Genomic DNA, 24,304 nt, shown 5'->3' with positions numbered 1-24,304 from the left:
AGGTGTGAGCGTTTTCTTCGGGTGACGCACAGACCCCGCGGTCCCCGTCCCCGTCCCCCCCCCACCCCCCCCGGCCTTGGCGGTCGTCTCCTACCCGCGGTCTGCGCGGGAGAGGACCGGGGCGGGAGGCTGGGGAGGACACCCTGCCTGCGGGCTTCGGCAGGACCCGCAGAGCCCGGCCCGGCCGCGCTCCCGGGCGCCGAGCCGGGGCAGGGCTCCTCGGCAGCGCTCCTTCCCCCTCGCCCGTCCCCGGGGAAGCTCCGGCCGCGGCGGGCGGGCGCACTGCACGCCGCCCTCGATCTCACCGTCCACCGAGCCCGCCGCACACCCCGTCCCCGCCGAGCGCGGCCCTTCCCCGGCGAAGCGAAGGGGCCGCGCTCACCCTCCCGCCCGCCGCGGCCGGAGCGCGGGTGGCGCCCGGCGGGCCCGGCCCAGGGGCGGCCCCGGCCCGGCCGCCTTTGTTCCGCTCGGCGGCGGCGGGGCGCCCACGTGCAGCGGCGGCACCGCGCCCGCGCAGCCCCGCTCCGGCGGGGAGCGAGTGTGTGCGGGGGGGGGGAGCAGCCGGTGGGACGCGGGCCGGGGCGCCGGGACCCCGGCCTGGCCCTTTAAACCTGCGGCGGCGGCGGCGGCGGGGCCCGGCCGGTGCGGGACACGTGAGGCGGCGGCGGCGGCGGCGGTGTGTGCTCTGCCGCCGCTGCCCCGGCTGCCGGGCCGCTCGTGTTTTATCTGGCCGGCCGCCAGCCCCCGGCCGCTGGGTTTTTCGGTTTTTCGCTCTGCCTCCTCCTCCCCTTCCCCCCCCCCCCCCTTTTTTTTTTTGCACAGCCCCCTCCCGGTTTTTCCACCCACGGGTAAAGGTGGTTTTTCTTTTCTTTTCCTTTTTTTTTTTTTAAAACCCTCATCCTAGTTTAGTCCGTGGGCAGGACTCGCATAATAGTATTTCCAGTCCCGGCAGCTCGCATCGCAGACACGAACCCAGGACCGCCCCCCCCCTTTTTTTTCTCTTCCCAATCTCCCGAATCGTTTTATTATTATTATTATTATTTTTTAAATGATCGCTCTTTTTGCCCGCTGCTCCCGCTGCTGCCGAAATCCCCGTCTTCCCAGGGTGCATGCTTCTGGCAAGATCGTGCAGTGTTCTCAGTCCATTTTCAGTGTGTCTTATCTTAATTTGTCCTGATCCGATCTAAGCGCGATAGCCACCACTTGCTTTCAATTTGTAGGATTTTTTTCCCCCTTCTTGGTTTGCTCCGACTACCCTCGGAGTATTTCCCTCTCTCCTTGCATTTCCAGGGTCGCAATTTACTCTGCCTTTTCTTCTTCTTCTTCTTTTTTTTTTTTTCTTCCTCCCCGCTTTTGAATTGCTTCACGTTACTAACCATTCCTAAATTGTAAGAGAGATTCATTCCCCCTCCTCTTCCACCACCACCAGCACCACTACCACCATCACCTCCTCCTCCTCCTCCTCCCCTTCTCTTCTCCTTTTTGGCAGCACCAGGACGTCCGGTGTGGTGGTGGCAGCGAGCAGCAAAAGCAGCGAGAGCTCGTTTTGCTTCCCCCCCCTTCCAAGGTGCTTTGGAGAGACTGGTGTAAGGCTGAGCAGCAGAAGTCACGATGAGTGCACAAGGTGAGGGACCCGGTCAGCCTTCCACTGCTGCCCAGGAGCAACCTGCAACCGCAGAGCCTCAGAAGAGAGGACGAGGCAGACCCAGGAAGCAACCACAAGTCAGTACCGTATAGATACGTAGAGCCGCAGATCTATAGCGGTGTAGGCATGTACATGTACGTATTATGCTGCAAGCGAAGGGAGTCCCGGAGCCGGGGCGGGGGGCTTTGTTGGGCGCTGCTTCCCGGCGAGGTGGTTGCAGAGGCTGAAGCGAGGGGCTCCGGGGGGGGGACGGGGACGGGGGACCCCTCGCCCGGGAGCGGCGGGGGCGGCGGGGTGCTGCCTGCCGCCCGGGGACTTTCACTATTGTGCAGGGAGCGAGCCGGGGCTTTTCAATGTAAATGGGGAACATGGAGCAGCGCGGCTCCGACCAACCAGCGCTCGCTGGGTCATTTCGAGCTGATTTTGAAATTGCGAAAGCCAGGAGCGGGGGAACGGGGCTGCCGTCTCCCTCCTCGCTCAGCCCTCGCAATGTCTCAATCTGGGCGTGTGGCGGGTCCCACCGGGGGCTGCTGCCGCCTCCGAGCTTGACCAGCCCAGCCCCTGCCTGCCCCTAGACCCTGGGCTTGGGGGAGAGGAGGGTGGCGAGAAAGTCGCAAAGGTTTTTTCGCTTTTCTCTCCCCCCCCCGCCCCACCTCCCCCCTCACCCCCCTCGTCGGACGCAGAGAGGTGCCCCCGTTGCCGAGGGAGGTGGGGGAGGCAGCCGGAGGGGGCTTGCCGTGCGTTTGCAACACCTTTTGCCTTCGCTCCGGCGCTTTCCCAGGCAGGTCGAGGCGAGGGGGTGGGGTGGGGGGGCTGTTCCCGGGTCTCGGCGCGGGGAGCGGAGCCCGCCTTCCTCCCCCCGCACCCGCAGCCTCCTCCCGGGCCCCGAAAGGGACGCGCCGGGCTCCTCTTTTTCACTGGCAAGACCCGAACCCGCGCTAAGGTTGCTCGATCCGTGCATTATTGCCAAACCAGCCCCCCCCCTTTTTTCCCTTCCCTTCCTCTCCCGAAGTCCCATTGTCGCATCGCCTGGAAATGCCGAGCCGCGCTCAGCCCCCGGGCCAGGCTGCCCGGGAGACCCCCGCGCTTTGCAGACCCCCCCCCGGCGGCGCCACCGAGGGGGGATCGCGCCCGCGGCCGCCGCCGCTGCAGCCGGCAGCTCGGCGGGGGCAGCGCGGGGCTGTTCGCAGCCCGTTCCGTGCCTCCCTCGGAAGTCACGGCTGGGAAGTCGGGCTGCCTGCGGAGCTCGTTTTAAAGGCAGCGGCTTCCGCGGGCTTTAAAAAAAAAAAAAAAAAAAAAGGTTTGAGTCCCATTCATTTAGCATCAGCCCGCTGCCACCGGAGCCGGCGAGGGGCTCCGAAACCGCCGAGGGAGCTGAGCAGCAGAGCCCCGAGCCGGGGGAAACCCGGCTGCTTCGGCCCCGTCCCCCCCCGCGATGTGCTCCTGCAAACTGCCCAGAAAGCCCTTTTTGGAGAGCCATCAAAGCCAGCCCCTGCCTCTCCCGCTCTGCCCTCCCTGCCGCTGCTTCTGCCCCCCGGCCCGCATCGCCCCCCGCGCTGCCCTCGCCCAGCCTCAGCGGCCGGCACCGGCCCTTCCTTCTGCCTTTTTTTTTTTTTCTTTCCTCCCCCCTTCCCGTAGCGTTTGAACGTATGGAAGAGAAAGAAAAGTGCGTCTCCCGGGCGGCGCGGAGCCCAGCTGCGCAGCCCGGGGAAGCGGCGCGGGGAGCCGGGGCTGGCGGGGGGACCCTCGGCGGGACCCCGTCACCCACCGGGAGTGCGAGAGCTGCGGGCTTCGGGGCTGGTTTACGTTAACAAACTGCGTTTAATTAGTTTTACCACATCCTGTAATCCGAATGAAATGTATAACATTTAGGACTAGAGGAGTTTTATAGTATTTATGATTCACTGAATAAATATTTGGAATCCGAACTCTTAGTAATTCGTACCCATTTTGAAGGGCTGGTTATTCACTGTCAGGCAGAGGAGCTAGTTAAGAAAATAGCTGAAAGAATCAGTGTTACTGTCGAGTCGTTTTCGAGTTGGGTTTTTGTTCCGCGTATTTTCTTTCATCGAGGTTTTTTGCCTTAGCAATGCTCGATTTGAAGACACTTTCACGTTTGCACTTTAATACAAATGAGTTGTGCGGAGAATAGGTGTGAATATAATGCTGGCTGCAGAACAACAGGAAAAAAATCCCTCCCAAATATTTGTGCCCTTGAGAGAGAAAGGAGTCTAAGCTTACTTTACAGTTTTTGAGTAGTTAACTATTTTTTCCCCCCAAGTTTGTGCTAGAAACTGCATGTGAAAATTGTATCTTGCTATAATGAAATGCAATTGAAATTAAATGGGTAACTGTATTATTTTTTTGAATAATCATTCTTACATGAGGGAAATCAGAGCCATCTTCTTTTAAGAATGTGTTTTCTGCTATAGCTTACGTGGTAGACCATGCAAACTTTTCCAAGTTTTTTATGCAATTACAAGGGAAGTTAAACTCTTACTGTGCAAAATATGTTTTTTCTTTACGTCGAGTTGTTTAATTTTTCGTGTTGCATTTAAAATACTGTGTTATTTATTTATACTGTTAATTCATGATGTTTTAAGTAACTTCTCAGTTATAGTTTGTCCTTCAGATCTGGGTTAGTTGTAGCCTCTCGCCACAATAGCGTGTTTTCCTGTATTTAGGAACCAACTGGTGAACCATCTCCTAAAAGACCAAGAGGAAGACCCAAAGGAAGCAAAAACAAGAGTCCCTCTAAAGCAGCTCAGAAGGTGAGAGATTATTAGAGAGAGTTCCTAATGCTGTTTCTTCATCAAGTGGTAGCAAAAAATCCAGTCATTTAGGCTGTGAAGTGTGGGCTTGGAACCCTTTTAATAATGGAAGCTACATAAAGCATGTATTTTGCCTTTTTAAGATTAGAATTAACATGCTGCACGAAGACCCTAGGTACAGAACCTATAAGGGCAGCTTGCTTTTTGAATAGTGTACAGATTAGTGAAATAACGTAATGTATTTGATCTATTTACTGAGACCTCCTGTATCTAGTAAGGGAATCAGTATTAAGGATATTATTTTCTCGATTAAGATTTTTGAAGGAGGAAGATTAATTTCTTGCCCACTTACAGTCATTACTACTACAGACCCAATCTGTATATTAAAGCTAAGTGTTTTGTCAAACATAGGTTAATTAGAAGTAAATCCAATTATGTGTTGATGGAAATGAGTGCATATATTGAAATTTACAGCTTTAAAATGTGATGGTAAAGTAAACTATGAGTTACAGTAAAAGCCTATTATATCTTGTTTCAAAGCGACTTTTACTTGAAGTGCTATTAGTCTTCTGAACCACTACTTCTGCTTGGTGATGGGAGCAAACTTTTGTTCTGGTGGTTCTGAATGCATTTAGCTGTAGGAGAAGCTCCCTGAAGTCACTGCATTTAGTGCATGGACTTTACATCACAAATACAACGTGAAAATGTGACTTGATTTTACTTGCATTGGGGAAAGCTCAGCGTTAGAAAACTGTGCTATGGAGGCAAATAATACCTTTCCGTAGGAATTCTTTTAGTGAAGGCAGATAGTTGTCTATAGGCTTGAAAACAAACACGGGAGTTTTGTTTATGTTGATGGTTACACAGCAGTTAGCACTAATTTACAGGTACTAAATTGGAAACAAAAGCTTACAAAATCTGGTAGTGAACTGTAGGGCTTAAGTGTATCAGTGTCTTTTAAGTAGATATGTGACAAAATGTGTGTGGAAGGTATTTGTGGCCTCATCTAATGATGGTTCATTTTTCAATATGCCTATGGTACTGACCATATTAAGTTTGATAGTTTTCAGTGTTATGAATTACTATAGCAACTACTGATAAATATTAAATTATTAGGGGGTGACTATGGTTTCATGTCTGTTTTGTTGTAAGTGTTCTCAACATTTGTTTGAGGGACGTTTTACAACTCTCTTTAAATTTAAAATTGTTTTTTTACATTCTGAGCTGGAAAAAAACAGTATATTCTGTCAAGAAGTTCATGAATTAGTAAAAAATGCCTTACAGGTTAAGTATTTAAAATATATCAAAGCTACTCTGCAACCTAGTGAGCTTAAAATGTTGATTTTTTTTCTTTATATAGTAAAAATGTTCCTCAGATTCACTTTAAAATAGTTTAAATTTCACTCTTCAAAAGAGAGAGAGCAGTTTTTTATTAGTCTAGCAAATCCAAATGTGAGCTTTAGTATTTTAAATATTACTCTTAGGAGTGTTGGCTTTCCTAGGAGAAATATTTGTAATAAGATTAAATTTTAAGTAATGTGTAGAAATGTGTCTTAAAAAGATATTTCTAAAAGAAATATTAACATTATTTCATTTATATGAGTGATTTGGAAATCAGTATAAATGGCAAATAACTTCAAAACATTCATATATATATATATATAGGTATATCCCATCAAGAGCTTTCCAGATGATTCTGGTACATGCGGTTGTTGTTTTTTTTTTAATCTAATTTACGAACCGAGCAATTTCATTGTAACATTTTGATTTTCAGAATGCATCAAGTTACTGCTCTAATTAAAGCAAACCCTTTTGGGTGTTAATAATGTGAAAAATTGACCCAAGACCACAAGTCTTTTTTATCATTAAAAAAATGTTGAGGGGTATGTAATTATAAGTCTTATTTGTTTCTAGGCTTGCAGATGAAGTATATAAATATTTGATATATCCTCTAAAACGTAAAACACCTATAAAGCCTTAGTAGAAGAAAGTCACAGAGATCACATTTCGAATAAATATTTTAGCTCTTTTTCCAAATTGATAATTAACCCTGTCTAAAATGGTTCAGCTTCTCACCAGGCATCTCAAAGTATCTTTTTATGTAATATTAATTCTGATAGTTTTCCTAACAGTAATACGAATGGAAAGGTTTTGGCACTGTAAGAAAGCTTCATTTGGTGGTGAGGGTATCACCTCTTAAAAGAGTGACCTATATGTTTGATTTTGCGGTAAACATGTTTACGCATACATATGCATACATGTATTTATTTAAGGTTTTCTAGAGCCTGTCTCAAGTCTCAGAAAGATTGCTGGCTAACTTAGCCTAAGCCCCGCTACATGTGAACCAGCGTACTATACCACACTACTGGAAATTGCTGGAATTTCTAAAGACTAGTGTGTGGCCTGTGTGTTCCAAAGGGACCTCACTGAAATGTATGAGAGTGTTCACAACATGTAAGATAAACGCTGGCCAGGAGAACCCACCGGGCAGCCATGAGAAGGCACTCATGATTAATTGATTGGGTGTTCTCTTGCAAACCATTACACATCACAATTAAAAATGTATTGCACAAACTGGCAGCGAGTTAAAAATACTCCAGAACTGGGACTTTGTTTTGTTATACTTCAAAAAGGAAATACCCCTAAATCAGTTGGGGGACAGTTTACCCTGGAATCCTGGTTGTGTTGTGTATTTAAAATTTCTTGGTGCATGGGACTTTTTTTGTTTTGGTTTTTTTTTTTTTTTTTTTTTTTTTTTTTAGCTTTCAGAGCTTGTGTTTGGTCTTAGTAAACTGGCCTTGGGGCATCTGAAAACAAACTGTGCTTGTTAGGAAATTAGCAATGTGAAACTTGACAATGCATACAGAATGTTGCAAGACCAATTGGACAGCTAATAATGTGGCAATTACTCTAATTTTAGGTAATATGCATTTTTTTAAAAGCCTTGCATATCACACATGCCTAACTTGTTATAAACTGGACACAAAAGGTAAACTGCATTTTATAGAAAACCAAACCATTTCTCGATTGTTTAATTTTCAGGAACAGAAGGAACACAACGTGTTAGCAGATGAGAGGAGATAGATGCAAAAAGACTCTTAATCATCTTGTACTTGAATCCCCACAATTAGGCTGTTATTGAAGTCTGTGACTTTAAACAAGTCATTCTGTTATTCATTTAAAATATTTGTAAAAAATTAGCAAAAAAGTGAAGATTTTTTTTTTTTCCTAAAGAACAACTAGTTTTGTGGGAAGACCCTTGTAGGGATGTTCCTTTTTAGTTTCCCGGGTGTTCTGTGGTTGAGTTTTATTTGTTAGGCTGAGCTGTGTTCCCAGCCCGTCGCATTTCCCTTAAGCATTCAAGGGCTTTTCTTTGTTTAGCTCCTGTAGTTGGGCTTGACAAAAATACTGTATAGGCATAAATACTCTCCTGTTTGGAAGGAGGAAACACAACTGTGAGGTTAAAAAAAGGAGTAGTAGCTACTATGTGTTCGTCTTGAAAGAAAATGTCAAGGGGTATCCCAGGAATACCCAAAAGTAAAGGCTCTGTAGTAAAATACACCTTCAGTTTAAGTATTTTGAGTTTTCTGGTAGTTATGATGCAGTGAAATTCACTGCAAATACCTCCAGATCTTGAAATATTATCCTCTGAAAACCAGAACTTGTGGTACTGTGTGTGACTGCTCTTACTACTGTCTCTACATTACATGGCCAGAGTTTGGTATGTAGAAAGGCATGTCCCTGAGTTAAGCAGTCCAAAGGTAAAAAAAAAAAAAAAAAGGCGCATGTGACCAGGACTCTGCCCTAAATTGGTTCATGAAAATCTATTTGGCTTCTCCATGCTTCATTCATTCTCACCAACACCAGTCATTACAAGCTTAAAGGGAAAACAAGATCAGATTTATCAAGTGATCGTAGCATGGTTATTGTACCTAAAAAATAAGAGACCTCAAAATCAGGCGTTTTGAGCAAGATGGGAGAAGCAGGAGAAGACTGACGCATGTTTAGAATTAAAATGGGTAAAACAGGACATGGGAAGTGTGATATTTTTGTATCTAGCCAATGCCTAAGTTTCTCTTAAGAGGGTTGGGTTTTTTTTAAGCAAATAACTTTTTTTTAGGAGAGGGACATGTTCCTGGGCAAGGTCTTTTGACAACAGTGATCTTCCTCCCCAGAACTCTCGGTTATTTCACCTGATTTACAGCTCTGACACGTTTTATCTGAGGTCTCCAGCAGATCATTTTGCAAAGTGGATAGAGTTCTCCAAATTTGGATTCTGTTGCACTTGAGATCTTCCTTGACAATAGATAGATGCCCAAAGAGCACTTTACAACCGTTCAATTATTTATACTTGTCTTGTCTTGTTAATTGCTTTCAGTAGTACAGCCTGGGTTTCTGTCTGGGCACGGCACATTTATGCAAGGAGGAAGCAGAGCTGGTGGGCAGTCAGTCCCTGGGCTGCTGACAGCAGCTCTTTGGAAGCAGGTTTGGATGGAGGAGGGTTTAGGGGAATTGCAAATCTGCCTGGGGACTGTTCGCTCCCTTCCAGGCAGCAATGACTGGAATGCCCATCTTTCTCACCTGAGACAGAAGAAACCCCACGCACTTGAAAGCGAGTAAATCTAGTTCTGTTCCTAAAATGGGACGTGGCAAAAATGATGTGTTCGTATTATTGGTTATGAGAAATTTCATAGTTTTTCATGAAATACCATAAACTTGTGTTTGATAACATACCTGGCCCGCCTTTAAATTTGGTGATCTCGTGTCTTAGCTGTGTAGAGCAAGATCACGCCTTGTGGCATAGCACCAAATGGTAAGAAAACCCTGGCCAAACACATCTCGGTTTCAAAAAGCGCTTTAGAGGGTGACGGCAGCAGCTTCCTTCCTGACCAAGCAGGTACCCACTGCTGCGCGTCGGGTGCCTGGAACACGCGCGTCTCACTGCCCAGCTGAGAATCCGTCTTCCCTCTGGGTGGCTTGGGGCTCTCTGGATTTGTTCCGAGCTTCAGAGGCAACACTTCAATTAAAGCAAAGAGCCGACAGACTGGCATGTTTCTGATTATGCAAATACCTGTTTCAGAGGAAGGGCAATGCTTAGGCACTTACGTGTTCCTTTTCTTATTAATTACTTGAAAATTATATGGAGAAACATTGAATTATTTGTCTGATATGCAATAAAACCTTTCTTCAAGCGCTTAAATTAAAAGACAGTCTTGTGCTGTTGGAGAAAATACAGGCTGCGTTTGCAAAATGCAAAGTAAAAAAAATCCTGAGGGGAAGAAGGGGAACATTTTCCTAAACTTCCATGTCTTTATCGTCACTGCTGGCCTGCCACTGCTCCTTTTGGGTGTTCCAGAAGCGTTTTGTCTTTCTCTTCCCTTGGAATGGAGATAAAAACGTCCACTTTGGAGGTTCTTGTCGTTCATTTTCTGCAGTTTAGTCTGTGGAAGCCTTCCTATTTACTTACAGAATCGCTCTGTACCGAAACATCGTCTCTGGCATGCCCCGCTGTTTGCTCAGCTCACCTCTGGGGAAGATTTGGTTTTGATAAGAGCTATGGAAATGTTATTCTTCTAACATGAGGTGGAAATCGTATACAGCAGGAATACAGTGCCTTTCAATCCAAAGGGTCCCCAAGCATTTGACAAACTGATACCCGCACTAGCCAGCAGGAGCACTGGCCACTGCTGACATGGACCTTCCTCGGGGTAAAGCGTCGCATTGTTCGTGGCACGCGGCCACGCTGTGTGACAGTTTATGGCAGGAAGCAAAGATTAGTTATTCAAAGAAATCTCTCATGTTCTCTTTCCCATCAAACTAGATTATATGCTGCCGATAAACTTACCATTTGTGTCAGGTTTGTAGGAACTTTAATTGCGAGACCAAAGTAGTTTTTGTTCCCCAAAAGGTAATTCATTTTTTTTTCATAGAGTTTTGGAAGAGGGCCTTTCCTTCAGATGTGGTAAAATACAGAAGAAAATAGATGGCGTTTGTGCTCTCATAACATGTCAGGTGTTGATTTGTTATGAACAATTTTAAGCAATATTTTCTTTTAAGAGTTGTGGCCAGTGTTCCGTGAAATAAACATAAATGCAGAGGGCTGCAGCTCGTCAAAACTAAACTACATCTTGGTTTGCATCCTTCAGGTTTTAAGGTATAAAGAAATTAACACTTTAAAAGGAAACAAAACTCTGAAATAGACAGCTACAGTGTATAGTAAATGCACTTTAACAAGTATTCTCATAAGAGGGTTTCACCTTACATGTAACGCTGGTATAAACGATTAAAGAGCAAGTTTCCTCTTTTAACAAGTCTGAGTGATAATTTTGCCCTTTAGGAGTGTGAATTTTATTTTTCACAGTTTTCTTCTTGGTGAGATATTTATTTCAAAGTAATTGCATTTAACTCTCAGGGCATTTCTGTTTTTTTCAGAGATTCCTCCACTACTTCCTCAGCTCAAGTTCTCTTTTAGAGGGATCCACTTTACAGAGCATTAGGTTACAGTATATGTTACAGAGATTGACCAGCAAGTGATTTATTTAATGACACAGTTGATTTCTAAGGGCAAATCAAATACACATACAGTTAACTAGAAAAAAAGCAATTCATGGAAATGTGGAATCACATCTACAGAGTGTGTACTAAAAGTCTTCATTCTCGGGGACTTTGTATGTGGCGAGTCCTGCCCTCACTAGAGCTGGTGGCAAAATCCTCATCACCCTCAGTGGGACGGGATTACTCACTTGATGAGGTGTATGGATGGGCAGAGCCTACCTAGAGAAAATAACCTGCAATTTTCATTTTAAAGCCTGTAAGTATTTTAGTGTAGTGCGTGAGTAGTAGTATTTACAGTGTCACGCAGTGAATTAATGGAATAGTCTGTAAGAGAACCTGTATTTCCTTTACGCAGAGCTCCAGGACCGACTGCCGGGCTTACATAAATATAGCTGTCACTTCTAGGGCACCTTCCATGGTGTTGCCTTAACCCCGAAAAGGGAAGGTGTGTTTTGGACCAGCCAAAGGTTTGCTTACAGCTTAAGGATGTGCTCTTACCTGGAAAACTTCATGTGAAGTAGAGGAGCTATGTCCCGGTATGAACGCACGCACGCGTTCGTGATGATAGTCTGTCCAAATCCATTTCACGCATGAACATCGTGAGGCTAAAAGAAGGAATTTGCCTGCAATAAACCGCTTTGTTCAGGCTTGAAGCAGGCTGTATTTTTCATTTAGTATCTTCAGGTAGTTTCTGACAGCCTGTGAAAGACCAGGTTTGATGGTGTTGGGGTTTCTGGGGTTCCCAAACTGCCCGGTGGCTGGTGGGGGCCGGGCTCCCCAGCTGTACTGCGGGCGCTGGGCTGCTGGCTTTGCTGGGGCACGCTCCTCTGTGCCCATGGGCACGGGGGGATATCGGGGCTGGGGGCACCCGTAGGCGCAGGTGAGGCATCCCAGGGCCGCAGTGGCTAGGAAACGTCAGAAAAAGCAATGTAATCACGCTCCGCCGAAAACCCCGTAGAGCGGGAGGGGGGCTCGGTGCCGCCCAAGAGGTACCGTGATGGGTGATCTTACAGTAAAGGAGTTCCTAGTTACTGAGGCAGTTGAGCAATGCTGAGGTATAAAATACGTTGCGTTTCTTTTCCCTTTACAGAAAGCAGAAGCCACTGGCGAAAAGCGACCCAGAGGCCGGCCCAGAAAATGGGTAGGTATTTCACTTCCAGTCGTTTGATTTATTTGCTGTGTTATAAAGCATGTTATAAAGTCCATTCTTTTAAGAGAAGAATTATTTCTGCTTCATTTGTGAAAAAGAACATCCATCTTCTGTGTCTGTTTGTTCTGGTGGATTGACTAAAGGGTTAAGATAGCAGAGGAGTTAAGCACAGCTTCCTACCTTTAGACTCTGGTAGTTTGCTCAGGATACTTTACTATTAAATGTTTGCTGGGAGTGAATATTTATGTGTCTCTTATCAGGATGAAAAGAGGCACAACTCTTCCTTCAAAAGAGAGTAACAATGAGATAACTTGTTCAGTAATTGAGTAACAAAGGTTAAAGGGGCACTATCAGACATCAGAAGGTGATTAAGAGAGGTGATAACATTCAGACGTAGTGTGCACAAGATAAAAGTTTAAAAACCGAAACTTTGTCCTACATTGCCTGGAAACACAGCATATTTTCCTTAAGTCCAGTGAGAAAGAACAAAAACGAACAGCAGGATATTTGCATTTAGAATTAAGTTTTTCCATTCTGGGCCATTCATGCCTCATATAATTGTAACGACTGGTAATATGTTTCGTTAAGTTCCCTCTTTCCCTGGCCATTTAGTCTGTAGACGTGGCTATCGGACACATGTGGTTTGATTCTTGGGCCATGGAAAGATTTCAATCTCAGATACTTGAAATTCTGTGTTCTCACTGATGTTTACAGCTGATGAGTCTGCCTGGTGCACCTCTCCTCTGCATGTCTTTCACTTATGCGTACGCTTTCAAAAGAAAAGTGATGGGGACGTCACTTGGAAAACATGATGGGATATTAGAAGATACAAAGGTGTGGCCGTGTGCTCCATCCCACATTAACATTTCTGGTTTCCCTTTTCCAGTTCCCTTTCCCTTTTTCTGGTCAACATTTTTCTTTAAACTACTTTTTCGAATCCGTCCCTCCCCATCTCAGTTTTGCTCCCTTATTTGACTCTGCCTTCTCCTTCCTTTCTGCGTCCTGTCATTCTTCCCTCCTTTTGTTCAGTTCTTCTGCATAGATGTTAATACAGCTGTAAAAGTATATGCTTGCAAAAGCTCCAACAGCACCAGAAGGTACTTAAAACTGCAAAGCTGAGGTTCTCCAGAGTATCAGCAGCTAAACACAGGAGAGATGGCTTTACCAGTCACTTTAAGAAATAGTTCTGTAGCGTTGTCCAGTGATGAAGTACCCCAGGATATTGCTGTGGAGAAAACGGACTGTTACGCACTACATGTATTGCTTACGCCTCTACTTTTTAAGGCAGGCAGATTTTGGGTACAAGAAGCGGCTCTTTGGCATTAGGCACCAAGGTGGTGTATTCAAACCTACCCGTGGTGGGGATCTTCGCAAAGGCAGCTTGCAGAAAGCAAACGCCAAGAGCAGTAAAACGTGGAGCGGTTACTGTCTGCTCCCTCCCGTCCACCTCGGAGCTTGCACGTGTGGATGCCAAGTGTTACTTGCCTGATCCTCACCTTGGGTGCAATCCCAGGGGAAGCAGCAGAAATAGCTGGTTTATGAGGGTCACTGAATTGGGAATGTGTGATAGATGGGGCTGGTGGAAGAGCTCTGCAAAAAGGGGAAATGCAGCAGTCTGAAATGGTAAAAGAGTTTCTCTGTCAAGCACTCATAGTCAGAAATTAAGGTGAGTTTTTGGTGAAAAGGGCTAAATCTAACGCTTGTGGCATCTTTTGGGCTAGAATGTTTTGTATCTTTATGGGGAAGAAAGAACGGGCAGCATCAGTGGAGCATTAAGTTTAGTATGGGCTGTTTGTCCGGTGAAGAATCTGATTTGCAGAAATGGGTATTATTGGTTAGCTAGTAGGCATATACATTACTTGATTGTGAGACTGATGCAACAGCTGAACTCATTTTTTTGAAATAAGGCATGTTTTCAAACTTGGTATTACTTTGCCGTTGTGCCTGTTGAAAGCACAGTCTTTTTATTTGCTTATTCCAATGATATGATTGCTTCTTGTGATTTTCAGAGATAACGCTCCTATCTCCAGCTTGCCTTGAGATAATTCTATAGACTGTTAGAATTATATGTGCCTTTCCCCCCCTCTCTTTCTTCTCTCTTTCCAGTTTAAATTAGGTTCATGGGTTTCTCCTTTGTGCACAATGAAATGGAGAGTGATGTTATATTTTGCTCCAGAAAGAAATGTGGTTAAATGATTATAAGCCATTATGGTGCCAACTATAAGCAAAGGTAATATTTGAAATCAAGGGAGGATTCTGCCCAAAAGCAGATAGCACAGTATCATCCTTTCCATTTTGACATCCAACACGTACTCAGAAAACATCCCTTTTTATCACCCAAACTTCCATTAAGTCCTTAGTGATTATTTTCTTCTTTAATCCAATTTATTTATATATTAATCCTTAATTATGATGGTCCTGTATCAGTGAAAGTAAGCAGTGTGTAGGGTTCTTTTTTGTGGAGAGGGCAGAATTCTATTTGGCAAGTATTTTCCTAAGTTTGTAACCCTTTTTTCGAGTCTAGAGGTTCTGTGTCATATGTTGTTCATCAAATTGTAAAGTATTATTTCTGCTGTTTCCTTCAATATGCAGACGCAGAGACATATGAGCTAACAGACCACTGTAGAATTCCGGTAGCTGGTCTTTCTGCCAGTTCAAATTAAGTATTTAATGTTTGTGATTCGCAATGTATTTATTTATGTATTATTTTTTAGAGGAGAAATAAATCTTTTTGACTAGTATAAAACTGGGAAGGGGGAGGGAGACCCCAAGTGAGGAGGGCAAGTAGCCCAGTTTATCACAAGCGCGTGAGACATCCAATGATCTTTTTAATGCAAGAACGTGTACTTCGCAAAGTTGTCAAGGAAAAGAAGACCTTTGTCAGCAGAACAGACAGTAAAGATTGACAAACTCTTCTGAAAATAAAATATTTGGCTACTTAGAAAAGCTTTCCAAATGCAGGGAGCTAATTGAATAAAAATCCTGATGATAACAAGGATCGTGCAGGTGGTAAATGAACATATTTGGAATCGGAAACACAGTGCCTGCTGCTGTAAAACGCATCTTCACTGTAGGTCGCTGCACGTGTGTGAAGCGCATTGAAGGCTGTGAGTCCTATTAACTGGGAGGGAGGTAAACCTCTTCATGACCTTGGTACTCCTTAATTTTAGAGGTTTTAATGCAGGAACATTTTCTAAGCTCTTTGGATGCAGCTGCATTAGTGTGTTAGGTCAAATGAGGAGTGTGCTTTGGAAATGAATCTCCTAATTGTCCCCACTCACAGTGTGCACTATGGAGCAGTCCCTGAGCTCGTGGGCTGGATTCCTTTTGAGGGAAACCAGACTGGATGCAGTAGGCGTTCACCCCATAGGACTAGGCTAGGACAAAGTAAAAACCTCTTGAAAGGTGCGTGGTGTGGACCTTAGGTCCTCAGCACCAGCCTTTTTTTTTTTCCTGCTGGTCCACATTGTCTATGTGTTGTAGACATCCCCTTTGATGTTTGGAAAAGGCAGATGAAGCAGCCTGGTTTTTATTAGCAGAATTATTTTATGTAGCATAGACATAAAGTCAAATTCATAGCTATGGAGATTAACATTCCCAGAAGTCAGTGGAAGGTTTGTCATTGAGTTCGTCAGTGCCAGGTTTTCACCCCTGAGCCCTCATGCTGCTGTTTGTGTAATCAGCAAAGGTTTTGCCAATGGCTTCACATAACCCTGTGTAAAGAGCTCATAGTCAAAGCCATTGTATTTTGTTTTGTTTTTTCTTTTTTTTGTGTATGTCTAGAAGTTGACTGAAAGGAGGGGTCTGAAGGGTTAGGAGTAGAGCAGGAGACTGAATAATCAATTATGCTGTTTGTTCCAAAGAACTGCATTGAAAACCTGCGGAAATTTCATAGACTTCTGGTGCTCTCAGGCATCAGTTTAATGGAGAAACCTGAAACCCAATTCTGAAGTTGATGCTTAAAAGCGTATTTGTGTTTTATTTCCATTGGTTTCGTTATGTCTTCAGATAGACTTTTGGCATTGTCTGATTTCACCTCCACATTGCCTAACCTGAACCACAGATTCACTGCATGGCATGGCAGAGTTGCTCAAAAAATCAAGGAACAGTCCCGAGCTTTTTGCAGCTTTGAGCAGGACTGTGGTGGGGAGGAGAGATGGCTGATGCTGTGCCACGAAACTGTTTTAAAGGGTGGAAAGATGCAGTTCTGGAAGCTGCATGATTGTAACAGCAGAAGAGAATCCGTGACTTTCCAAGTGCAGGGTGCACATGAAGCACCCGTGTAGCCATCTCGTCACTGATGGCCAGGTAACAACTGGGACTTGTTCAGAAAACCTCTCTCTTTCAAGAATTTTGTTTTCTGCTAGATAGTCTAGGTAGCACATTTCAGGTTGGTAGAAGATAAAAGATAATCAGAAATGAACTTAATTTCCTTAAGCAGGAGCTTTATCTGATCCCATCATGATTAACTAGACATTATAGTACTTTTGAAGCTCAGGTTTTCCCCTTTTTAATGACGTCAGAATTTTACTTTATACTGAAAGTTAGTTTAAGCGGTGCCAAACTACGTTTAAAAAAATCATTACAAAAATGCTTTTTGTTCTAGTAACTTTTTCCTCAGATTATTTCCCACTGCAGTTTTGACATAGCTGAGATATCAGACCTTAAACATGGAATTTGTGAGATGTTTCTATGCCAGCAGTCCCAGAAGGCCTGTGTCAGGGCAAGGAATCCTAATCCTCGTTCACTTGTAAGATTTTGAAAATGAGGTTCTAAATGTTGAAGGAATACATATCACGAGAACCTTGTTGGCTCAGAAGACCCATTGATGTTTTGAGGCTATTTCTTGCCCATAATGAGTCTTTGCAAACCGTTATCTAAGTAGAAGTTTCTGTCTGGTAGTGCCATGCTCTGTGGTGTGAAGCCGTTTAACCAATTGTGCTTATTTCTCACGCAGTGCAGTCATTTTTGTCTCATATGAAGTCATAGTTTAGGAGGTGCTTGAAGTCACGCAGGCTTCTTCGCTGGCCAGTGGAGAGAGAAGGATGCTCTGAGATCGTAGCCCATCCTGCCTGAAAAAGGCTTTGTTACAGGCGTGGTGGATTCTTGGCTGGAGATGGCAACCTTTTGCCATTGGGAAGGACAGCTGAGATAATAAAAAAAGACTCACATCGGACTTGTAGATAGCAAAAGCTATGTGTGAGGGATCCCCCCCTTTGGTGCCGTGGTGCTTACCAGTGCATTCCGAAGCTGGGCTAGAGATTCCGTTGTTAGGAGAACATATATTTGTTTGAATGAATTACTTCATGGTCCCTTTCGAGCAAACCATGATTGAGGTAAAACTTAAATCATGTGTATTGGATGAGAATGAAAAAGGAAGTTGCTATGTATGTAATTATAGAAGATTGCACAGATAAAAATTTGGTTTCCCGTACTTGGAAGAATAATGTCATTTCAGTTACTTTATGTCTTTCCAATTTTGACTGCAGTATCTATGGTGTTCCTGTTTCGTGTGAAGCACATCATGAAAATTTGCACATGTGGCTGTTATTCTAATCTTCCAAACTACCTTACCTTCTTTGTGAAGGTCACTGATACTATTTTGTAACATGGTAATATAAAATACCTTCTTTCATGGACATGTTTTACATCTGTGTGGGCAAGACTGTCACCTGGGAGGGGTCATTGTTTCAGTTGTCTAAAGAGCTTGAAGGGGCTTTTATAATTACGAAAACCAGACTATTGAGCTCTCTTCTTTAGAATTCCTAAACTTAAGAAGTGGATGAAGGACGTGAATTGAACTCCTTAAAAGCTTTATGCCTGTACATTTACTTTCCGGTTCGGATGATCTGTAGAAGAAATCATCTCTCAAAACCTGAAAATTTTGACAAAAGCAGTGACTGTTTAACTTTTCTCCTATGCCTAACGTATTTAATGCTCCTTTTTTTGCCATTTTTTGTCCTTTTTTCTATTCAACATTCTGGGAAAGGGAAAAAACATCTTGCATGCTTGTATCACATGCATAAAAAATCACAAAAAATGTGGTCTGTCTCACTTGTGTTCAGAGAGGTATGTGTCTTCAGTTCTCTGGAAGCTTGTCTGAGCAAATAGTGTCCTTCCTTGGAATCTCGAGTCCTGTTTCTTGTTGGTATAAGTAGATGTGGCACTGTTTATTTCAAGTGCAGGTCTTCCTGTAGACCACAACAGAAAATTTAGCCAAATTGTTTCTTTTCTAAAATAAATCTATATTACCGAGAGGATATTTCACTCATTCTCTAATTCACTTGCACTTCCCTTAAGGAATATTAAAAGATACCCAGTTTAGCTAAAAAATAATTTGACTTTAGCTGTCATTTCAGAATTCTTAAAGGCAAATATTTTATACTGTTTGAGGTCCAAAGAGGAAATTTTAATGGGCAAAAAATGCAGAAACTAAAAATACAACACCTGTACTGAAAGGTAAATTGAATTTCTGAGCCATTTCTTTTTTATGGTCTCAGATAATGGCTGTTCAAGAACTTTAAAAATTAGTTTTCCATTTGGCTGTGTATTTGATTTTGTAAGCCTCATTGCCCATTTTACGTACAAGGAAACTGAGCACGGAGGCTGGTCGTGGCAGCATCAGGAGGCATTTTTTGCACCTGCAGTGTTTGAATGGTCAGGTTTGTTGCTAGTTATCAGCAATTGTTCATCCAACTACCTGGCAGAGAAAACCTATCGGGTAGTGGAAAGTACAGGCACTCGTTCTTGCTCCTACAATTCCATTTTCACCGTTGAAAATGTTATGAATGCAGAAAGAGAAGCTGGGCCTCACCTCCATTGAAAATGCGCTCCACAAGGTTAATTGCCTTGCCCAAGGAAATCTGTAGAAGAGCCAGGAATAGAACTCGGATTTCCTGGCAGCCTGCCCTGTGCCTCAGCTCAAGGCCATCCTCCTTCAGTAAAGCTCGCTTGCGAACAGGTTGGATGAGGGAGGGAAAGGCGCTTTTCAATTCTGTATCTTAAACCGATACATGGGTTTTAGCTGTTTCTGTAAACTCAGGCCTCTGTATCTCGGTATCTCTAGTGTGTGTCTAACTGGTGGGCAGTGAGGGGTACGAGTAAGATATTAAAAAAATCCATGTATTCTCTATGAACAGGATAGAGTGGAGAGAATGGGGACCAGAACGGTTTTGAACCAAACCGAAATACAAGCCTGAAAGGTATTTGATGTGTATTGGTGGTATTTTCTCGTCTTTGTACCTTAATTACGTCTACAAGTCCGATACTGATCCAGTAAACAACAAATGTGGTCACGAAACCTAAGTGCCTAGTTCCTTTGAAGGTTTTGGATGTGGTTACTCCACTTCCCAGCACTGGCCGACCTGAGCCACAGCCGTGGGACAGGGCCCTGCCAGGTCACCTCAGCCAGAGACGGTATTTCCATTCCCTGACCTCTCCAAAGGTAGTGGTGCAGAGGGAGTGAAACCCCAGGTGTTGAAGTGGGATCCAGGACAGCAGATTTGGAGTCAAGACTTCTAGGTTTTCTTGTAATTTCTGATTAATTGTGCAGCTTATTTAATGTATCCGTGCCAAATTCTGCTTCATACTGTGAGCCCCAGTAATGCAGTAGTAGCCTTACGAGAAAATACCATTTACTCTCTGGCAGTGATAGAAAATGACCATCTTACAGATGGCAGTCAGTCCCCGTGTGGGTGAATTTGCTCCTCTCAATTAAGAGTTGTTATGATAATAATTAAAGAGGAGTAATACTTCTGGCTTTGTTCTGCATTCCTTACTGACCCAAGCAGGAGATGTGGATGCCGAAGGAATGCAGGGCTGGGGAGAGGCCAGTACTGTGATAATTAATATTTGGAAAGTGCTTACAGGTGTTTGAATGAAAGTCATTACATGCTCTAAGTGCAAGTATTGTTATTTCCTCTTCCTTAATCCTGCAACTAAGCCTCACTTTAAATTGCAGTTCAGTATTAGATTTTTGGTATGAGGCTAGATTTTCAGTAAGAAAGTGGGCTTCTTTCAGTAAATAGCTGCAAAATATCCTCACCAGGAGGTGGCTTCTTGTTTTGTAGCACATAGAGCAAGGAAAAATATTTTTTGTATCAACAATAATGTATTTTATATGTGATTTAGTTAGTATGATGCATTCTTGCTCTGCTATCTTGAACTTACTTTGTGCTAGCTACCAATTTAAGACACAGAGGGAGCATAGTTTACAATGGCGTTTACAAGTGCACATGTTTTTCTATCCCAAGACCTATGAGGTATTCATCAGACTACAAAAGAAAAACAAAATAGAGGGACAAGAACCTGCCTGAAGTTTGAAAACTGTGACTTCACAGGCTGTACTGTTTAAATAGTCAGATTGGGATCCGCAGTTCCGTTTTTGATTGATGCAGTGGTGATGCTGCTGCTGAAGGAGGAAGAGATCTTTTCAGGTCTGAGAGAATCCAGGTATTTTCAGTCTTCAGGGGAGCCCTGAAACAGGAAACACTGAGACCTGGGAAGATGACAGACTGAATGAGAAGGCTGTGTGTTGAGGGACCTGTAATCATGGGGTTGAGGCTGATAATGCTGATAGCGTGCTGTTTGTTCTGCAGTCTTTTGTTGCTCCCTGTTCAGAATGATTCTGATCGCACAGAAAACACGTACCAGCCTTGCTGTTCCTGGAGGCTGGTGATGGGCTATGATTGCCTTCTTTGCAATACCGCGAGGCAGGGAGGCAGCTTCTCTGTCATTTTGATCTTGCAGCGATTTCTTTCTAGGAAGGAAATCTTTCTGCTGCGCAAGGGCAGCCGCTCACCACCCTGAGCTGACAGACTGAAGGAGAAGGTGGGTTTGTTCTCCCAACACAGGCATCGCTGGGTTTCATCCCTTTTCTTTCATAGCCTGACACTGGGAAGTCCATTCCGCCCAAGTTGCATGCTGCCTCACCAGGATTTTAGGAGCCTGTCCTGGACAGGGACAGATGATACCATCTACCTGACAAAACCCATTCTTACTTAGTCTGTGTACAGCCAGTGCTGTGAAATAGGTGCCTTAGAAGGACTGCAGAGAGGGATCCGTTCATCCAGCTTAGGTGCTTGGTGCTCCCCCCGAGGTGATGCACTGAGCTTACTCTGAATCGATGCATCTGCCCCTCCGCTCTGGGTACAGGGAACCAGAAACGTGGCGCTTCCCCTCGTGCTGCTCAGGACCAGTTTCCATAAGGATGGACACTTTGTGGAGGAGGACTGTCATCCCATCTTTAGTGGAACAGCCTAATAACTGCAGCACTGAGCGACCCCAGGGACTGCTCAGCCAGGGCTGAGCCTGCGTGCCAAGAGAAGTGGTGTGCCGTGAGCTGGTCGGGGTGACAGCTCTTTAGACGTGGGGCTGCTTTTCAGCCATGCAGTTCAAAGTAGTGGGGCCACATGGGAGAAGAACAAAAGAAGAGGAAACCTGGCCTGGTGCTTTAGGCATCCATGTGAAGATCTGAGGTGACATCCCGAGGGCTGCTTTTTGTCTGATCTAAACCGCCGGCGTTGGAGAACATAGCCTGGAACCCCACTTCTGCCTCAATTTGAGAATGGGCCTTAACTAATACTCAAAAAGATACACTTTTCTTCTTGTTTTTCTTCTGGAGCCTTTTCTCTGCATGGCATTTCAGCCTCAAGAGAAGGGCTGGAGAATGCTTCCCATCCAGGAAAGCATAGGAGCTGGTGATGAGGACACTTGTATAGGAGGTGTGGGTTTAAATCTTTGTCATACTTACTAATGGGCAGCTCCCTGCGAGCACTCTCGCTCCGAGACACCGACGTACAAGTTGGGGATGAGCGCTGTGACCGGAGCTCTGCGCTGTCCCGACCCTGCGTAGCTTGGGAGGTTTCTCCGGAGGCCGGAGCTGGCTTTTGGGTGGCTGTTAGCTGAAACTTGAAATGCGAGGAAGTGTTGGTTGGGAGGAAAGGCTTGCTGCCTTAGACTGACAGTTTTGAGCATGTTCAGCTAATTAAACTTCACTCTGCAGAGGGCTTTAAGGTTAAGTAGGAAAATACTAGGCAACTGAGGAACTTGCGGAGATAGGCAGTTGCGGAGAATAGGTGGATCGAATCCCACCCTAGAGAAATCTCTGCACACGTAAGACATTATTTGTGTGGTTTATAGCATGGCTGCAAGAATTTTGCAGGCAACAGCTTGCTGTAATCTATTTGCACGTGATTTTAATTCTTTTTCTTACCAGTTCAAATGGTATTGCCTGTTACTATTGCAACTATTGTAGGGTTTCAGAGGTTTTTTGGCAGTTCATTTATGTATCTCTGTGTGTGCTATTTCCATAGCAGTTTTAGGAGGCTAGTAATGCATAATATATGTCTTTTATTCTGCTTTTTCTTTTTACTTTCTAAAAATAAACTTGCTGTTTTCAGTTTGTTTTATTCTAGTCTGTCAATCCTGAGAACTGTTGAACTGTGGAACTGCAGGGTCAGATGTTGGCGCTACTTAATGATGATTTAAATAATCGTACTGATGAATTACACTTGAAGTAATGTATTGCTTGTGTATCTGTATCAGTGTCAATGAGAACAGAGTCTGGTCCGCAGAGGTTGGTTTGCTTTGATTAAAATTGATTTACCAGTAGTGGCAGTCTCCGTTCTGGAGCCTTTAAGATTATCAGTGAATTGGCAAGATTTAAGATTTTTACATCCTGTCTGTTCAGAGTAACTGCTGGGAGCTTAAAAAACAGTCAGCCTGGTAGTTCCTGTATACAGCAGAAATCATGACTTTACCCAATATATTATCCTAATCCATTTTGACTGTTATATCAATTACCCTATTAGGCAGCAATTGGAGCCTTTTACAAGACGTAATACAAACACGTATGTGAGCTTCACTATTACGATCTTATCAAAGTTGCATTGTGTTAACATGTTCTTGGGGTTTCCTTAGTATTCACACAGAACCCATTCATGCTCTGGCTGCTCCTCCTGCATTGTTTCCTGTTAATGATGCTAAAGGCCTTGAGAAATCTGCCTGGGGACTCTCCTTCCACAGACAACTGTCTGTTTGGGTCTTGAAAAAACGACTCACACAACACATTGTCAAAGTACATACAGTACTTGGATCACAGTGTTAAAAATGCAGAGGAGACAAGGCGCTCTCTGCCATGGCATGCACTCTTGCATTCATTAACATTCATTAACATTCATAAACTATGTGGAGGAGGCAGAGGTGTATGCAGTTTTTAAGGTGCTTCTTTTGCAAACTTCCCATTCAAGTCAGGGATGACCATTCAAGCATGCAGCAATTGTTTTATCAAGCTTTATCTCTAAGTCCGATTGATAGATAGGTGGACAAATGGTCTGTCAGTGACACACGGTGCCTCTGGTCAAGTACATCGGATATGGAGCCAGGAGATGAATGATAAAATCTTAGGCTTGTTGAAGTCAGTGGCCAAACTCCTAATGACATCATTTGCCTAGATTTCAGCCCTTCTCCATGTGCCACTGATGTCGTGTATAACTGTGTGTAATGGTTGGTTATAAGCTGTACAAGTTGTGCAAATAGCCATGTTTGGGCAAAACTCAGGTCCTTTGAGGATGAAGATTATACATGTTCAAGTTAGGCACCAGGTGAATGGAAACTTTACAGTGACTACCACATAGCCAGAATAGTATTTGTATCTAGCTGTGAATATGATAAATTTACATCAAGAAGTTTTGAGCACTCATTGCATGAGTAGCAGGTGGGCTAGTCTTCTATGGAGATGCAGACAGCAGATTTTTATTGATTTTTTTATTACAGAGCAACTTGTGTGCCATATAAACAGTATTACTTCTTAAAAAAGTAGAAGTTTTTTCTTGTTTGATCACTTTAGTGGACTATTTGAAAGCTGGAATATGGACACCTCTGCACTTTAACCTTCAGCAAATTTTTCTAAGATACACAAAGGTTTTGAAAATGCCTCAGTGATCTTGGTTCTTTCATGTTTCATTAAGGATATGCCCAGCTGTGGTCATAGGTAGATACATACTGAGGGTATATTACCCACTGAAACAAATTCTTTTTAAGGCAAGTCTGTGTAAAGTATTGGCTCCATTGAAGGGAATTCAGTAGTAAGACTCCCAACTGACTTGGCTGGAGTTAGAATTTTCTCTCCAAATACTTACAAACGGTGATATATAAATTGGAAACCCTTGCTTAGTTATGCTG

The 24,304-nt window shown here is 44.1% G+C and overlaps 1 protein-coding gene across 4 annotated transcripts in view; it reads left to right on the top strand.

The window, feature by feature from the left end:
• Positions 1-584: 584 nt before the first annotated feature.
• Positions 585-24,304, top strand: part of HMGA2 (high mobility group AT-hook 2) — a 126,225-nt gene continuing 102,505 nt past the window's right edge. Inside the window, exons 1-4 of one of the 4 annotated variants that reach the window (XM_069773586.1) lie at positions 588-1,722; positions 4,330-4,416; positions 12,062-12,112; positions 14,228-14,447. In XM_069773586.1, coding sequence (XP_069629687.1) covers positions 1,612-1,722; positions 4,330-4,416; positions 12,062-12,112; positions 14,228-14,317 — 339 coding nt within the window. In that variant the 5' untranslated portion in view covers positions 588-1,611 and the 3' untranslated portion in view covers positions 14,318-14,447. Of the gene's footprint in view, positions 1,723-4,329; positions 4,417-12,061; positions 12,113-14,227; positions 14,448-24,304 lie in introns of those variants that run through there. The other 3 variants (XM_069773585.1, XR_011322627.1, XM_069773587.1) reach the window with 3 other exon arrangements.

This window comes from Haliaeetus albicilla, chromosome 28 (assembly GCF_947461875.1).
Source record: "Haliaeetus albicilla chromosome 28, bHalAlb1.1, whole genome shotgun sequence".
In the NCBI taxonomy this organism is placed as follows: Eukaryota; Metazoa; Chordata; class Aves; order Accipitriformes; family Accipitridae; genus Haliaeetus; species Haliaeetus albicilla.
This window is presented reverse-complemented; position numbering and strand designations above follow the sequence as displayed.